Source organism: Priapulus caudatus, unplaced genomic scaffold (genome assembly GCF_000485595.1).
Source record: "Priapulus caudatus unplaced genomic scaffold, Priapulus_caudatus-5.0.1 Scaffold24, whole genome shotgun sequence".
Taxonomy (NCBI): domain Eukaryota; kingdom Metazoa; phylum Priapulida; class Priapulimorpha; order Priapulimorphida; family Priapulidae; genus Priapulus; species Priapulus caudatus.
Genome location: NW_014577085.1, coordinates 279,583 through 283,500, shown reverse-complemented (window position 1 = coordinate 283,500; position 3,918 = coordinate 279,583). Strand labels below are relative to the sequence as shown.

Below are 3,918 nucleotides of genomic sequence, written 5' to 3'. Positions count from 1 at the left end.
CTACTGATGACATCACCATATGGTAATTACCTACTGATGACATCATCATGTGTTAATTACCTACTTATGATATCATCATGTGTTAATTATCTATCTACTGATGATATCATCATGTGTTAATTACCTACTGATGACATCATCATGTGGTAATTACCTAACAGATAGAGATGTACGTACTGATAATATCATCATGCGATAGCTACCTATGATAAGCACCTGTCTGATACAAATTTAGTTATCGCGCTGCCCACAGTAATAGACAACACGAATCTATTCGTTATCACGCAATGATAATGACATATAAGCTCCATGACTTGCGAGAAATCAGCTCATAAAACTCACCTAACATTCGCACGTAAATTGCATTTTTGTCGGTTCGGTCGAATGAGACTCCGCCTCTTCGCTGTAACAGAAACAAAATAACACGTCGGTGAAAATGTGTTAGTCGAGAGAAAATGCAATCAGCGACTCGCCGATGCGCGTCCAGGGCCGTCACGAATCGACGTGCTCATTTACGTCATTCACATGCAAATCTCCCATTTGACACAATAATATTTCAATTCGCACTTCCACGTAAGTGATTGACTACAATGCACTGCTGGCCGGATAATTAAATTTATTCTGCGAAGTCTTCGATCACCGTTGCGCACTCGGCGATTTGAACGTATTGCGCGAAATTGCATGCGACTATGTGCACCGATTGACAAAAATGGAGAGAAAATGTAGACATCTTGACAATCACGCTGAATAATACACAATTAAAGTGCAGGCCGAACTGTAGGCTAATGCAATTGTACTTTTCACATACCAGAACGCATTTACACACCAGCAAATTAAAACATACACGAAAGAATTGCCATTTAAAATGATTAAATTGACTTAATACTTCAATAGACATTTATCAGAAAGTGAATTAACATGCAACGGGGTATTAGGATAAACGGGAAAACACATGCAGGCGTAGATTATCCCTAGATCGATTGTCTGCAAGACTAAACTAGTTTCATTCCAATAAAGAGAACAGTATAAGTATTATTACTTATACTAATACTGTGGCTTTTCATAAAACTCTTCGTCGCTTTTGGACGTGTTGCCCTGAGAACGACGTTAACCTGTTTTAACTAGGTAGCAATATGCAATTATTCAGTGTGCTTGGAATGAAAAATACATTAATGATATAGCCAAAGATTCCACTGACGGACGATCAATACATGTATATGATATTAAAGCAAATAACATATAGTTGCCAAATATTTACATCCGCCCTTGATTATATGCAATAATGTAGTAATATTTACTGATGGAATGATTGATGAATGGATGGATAGATAGATAGATAGATAGATAGATAGATAGATAGATTATAAGCTGAGCACGTGATAACACATTACTAATAAAATTACCACGTAATAAAACATTACTGATAAGCTGACAACGTAATAAAACATTACTAACAGGCTGACTACATGATAAAACATTACTGATAAGCTGATCACATACGTGATAACAGAGAGACGGCAACTGTAGCGCGATCCACATATAATCACGTCCAGCGCATACATTACGCGACTACAATGAGCGTGTAGCGAGAGCAGGCAGGCAGTACAGGCGTCCATTAGCGCAGCGCAGCCACCGTGTGCGGGCTGGCTGGCGCGTATCAGATCAGGAGCTCGGCAGCACAATACAAGCCTCTTACTGCGGCCTCCCTCGCCGAATACAGCGACCGACCGCCGCTAGGTCGTGACAAAACCATTAGTGGTAATTAAAAGGAGAGAAGACGTGGGAGGGCGCGCGCGGCGGCGGCCTGCAGTATTAACAGAGCACTCGCGGTGGGTATACGATGCTCACCGGCGCAGCGAAGCGCGCGCTCACGTTACACGTCCACTAGAGTGGCGAACTATAGACTCGCACTGATCGGCCGACCGAGGAGCGAACAGCCTCACCCCCCATCCACAATATAGAGGGTTCCGCGATTTGCACTAAAATTAGCAATATTACCTACAATCCTGTGCCGTCGGCCATCTCGGTTCCAAAAAGAGCGAACACGTGTTGCGTGTAATCTGCCGATCTGCACAATCAACCGATTTTACATTGGCTATAGTGTTAATATTGCAATAGATATTAGCAGTAGGTGGATCCCGATTTTGCAGACAGGTTTATCAGCTGGGGTTGTGTTAATTGCTAGTTCGATGAGATTGCGCAGGCCCGGTTTTGCAAGCAGGTTTACCATCGTGGGTTTTAGGTGCGAGTTTTAGGTGCTGATGCCACACAGTCGGCAGATTCGTAGATTGAGCAGATCGGAAGATTGCACGCAACACATGTGACATATGTTCATAGACTTGAGTTTGTTTACATCGTGAGAGTTCAGAAATTTCGCATGCATCCAATCCAATCCATGCATCCATGCATGCATCCATCCATCTATCTATCTATCTATCTATCTATCTATCTATCTAATCTATCTAACTCTATCTATCTATCTATCTATCTATCCTATCTATCTATCTAGTCATCCAATTCGATCAACTCATTCCATCAGTAAATATTACTACATTATTGCATATAATCAACGCGCGGATGTAAATATTTGGGCAACTATATGTTATTTCTTTAATATCATATAATTATTGCCATCTCGTCATGGAATCTGCTATATCATTAATGTATTTTTCTTCCAAGCACATGAATAATTGCATATTGCCTACCTGTTAAAACACAGGTTAACGTCGTTCTCAGGGCAACACGTCAAAAAGCCGACGAAGAGTTTATGAAAACCACAGTATTAGTATAAGTAATAACACTTATACTGTTCTCTTTATTGGAATGAAACTAGTTTAGTCTTGGCAAGACAAATCGATCTAGGATTATCTACGCTGCATGTGTTTTCCCGTGTATCCTAATACGGCCCGCTTGGCATCGTTAATTCACTTTCTGATAAATAGTCTATTGAAGTATTAGAAGTCAATTTAATCATTTTAAATGGCGCAATGTCTTTCGTGTATGTTTTAACTTTCTGCGTGTGGTCAGAATGCGTTCTGCGTAGTGAAAAGTACAAATCGTGCATTAGCCTACAGTTCGCCTGCCCACTTTAATTGTGTATATCAGCCGTGATTGTCCAAGATGTCTACATTTCTCTCCATTTTTGGTCAATCGGTGCCATAGTCGCTGCAATTTTCACGCTAATACGTTCAAATCGCGATGTGCGCAACGGTTGATCGAAGACCTTCGCAGAATAAATTTAATTAATTCCGGCCAGCAGTTGCATTGTAGCAATCACTTACGTGGAAGTGCGAATTGAAATATTATTGTGTCAAATGGAGACTTTGATTGTGAATGACGTAAATAGAGCACGTCGATTCCGTTACGGCCCTGCGCGCATCCGCCGAGTCGACCCTTCATTGCATTTTCTCCGCGACTAACACATTTTCACCGACGTGTTATTTTGTTTCTGTTACAGCGAAGAGGCGGAGTCTCATTCGACCGAACTCGACAAAAAATTTGCAATTTACCGTGCGATGCTTAGCTGTGAGTTTTATGAGCTGATTTCTCGCAAGTCATGGAGCTTACTATGCTCATTATCATTGCGTTGATAACGAATAGATTCGTAGTTGTCTATTCACTTGTAGTGCGGCAGCGCGATAACTACGTTTGTATCAGCATAGGTGCTTATCATAGGTAGCCTATCGCCATGATGATATTATCAGTACGTAAACATCTCTATCGGTTAAGGTAATTACCACATGATGATGTCTATGCAGTAGGTAATTAAGCACATCAGATATCATCAGTAGGATAATAATTAACACATGATTGAGTCATAAGTATAATTTAACACATGATGATGTCGATCAGTTACGTATTACCATATGGTGATTGTCATCAGTAGATTAATTACCAGCATGCATAATGCGATCTCTC

General features: G+C 40.7%; 1 protein-coding gene across 1 annotated transcript in view; it reads right to left on the bottom strand.

Annotated features, from left to right (window-relative positions):
- The window catches only part of LOC106813629 (high affinity cAMP-specific 3',5'-cyclic phosphodiesterase 7A-like), a 63,787-nt gene that overhangs the window by 41,232 nt on the left and 18,637 nt on the right, over positions 1–3,918 (bottom strand). Inside the window, exon 2 of the mRNA XM_014817816.1 lies at positions 343–403. Within this exon, the coding sequence (XP_014673302.1) occupies positions 343–403 (61 nt within the window). The remainder of the gene's footprint in view (positions 1–342; positions 404–3,918) is intronic.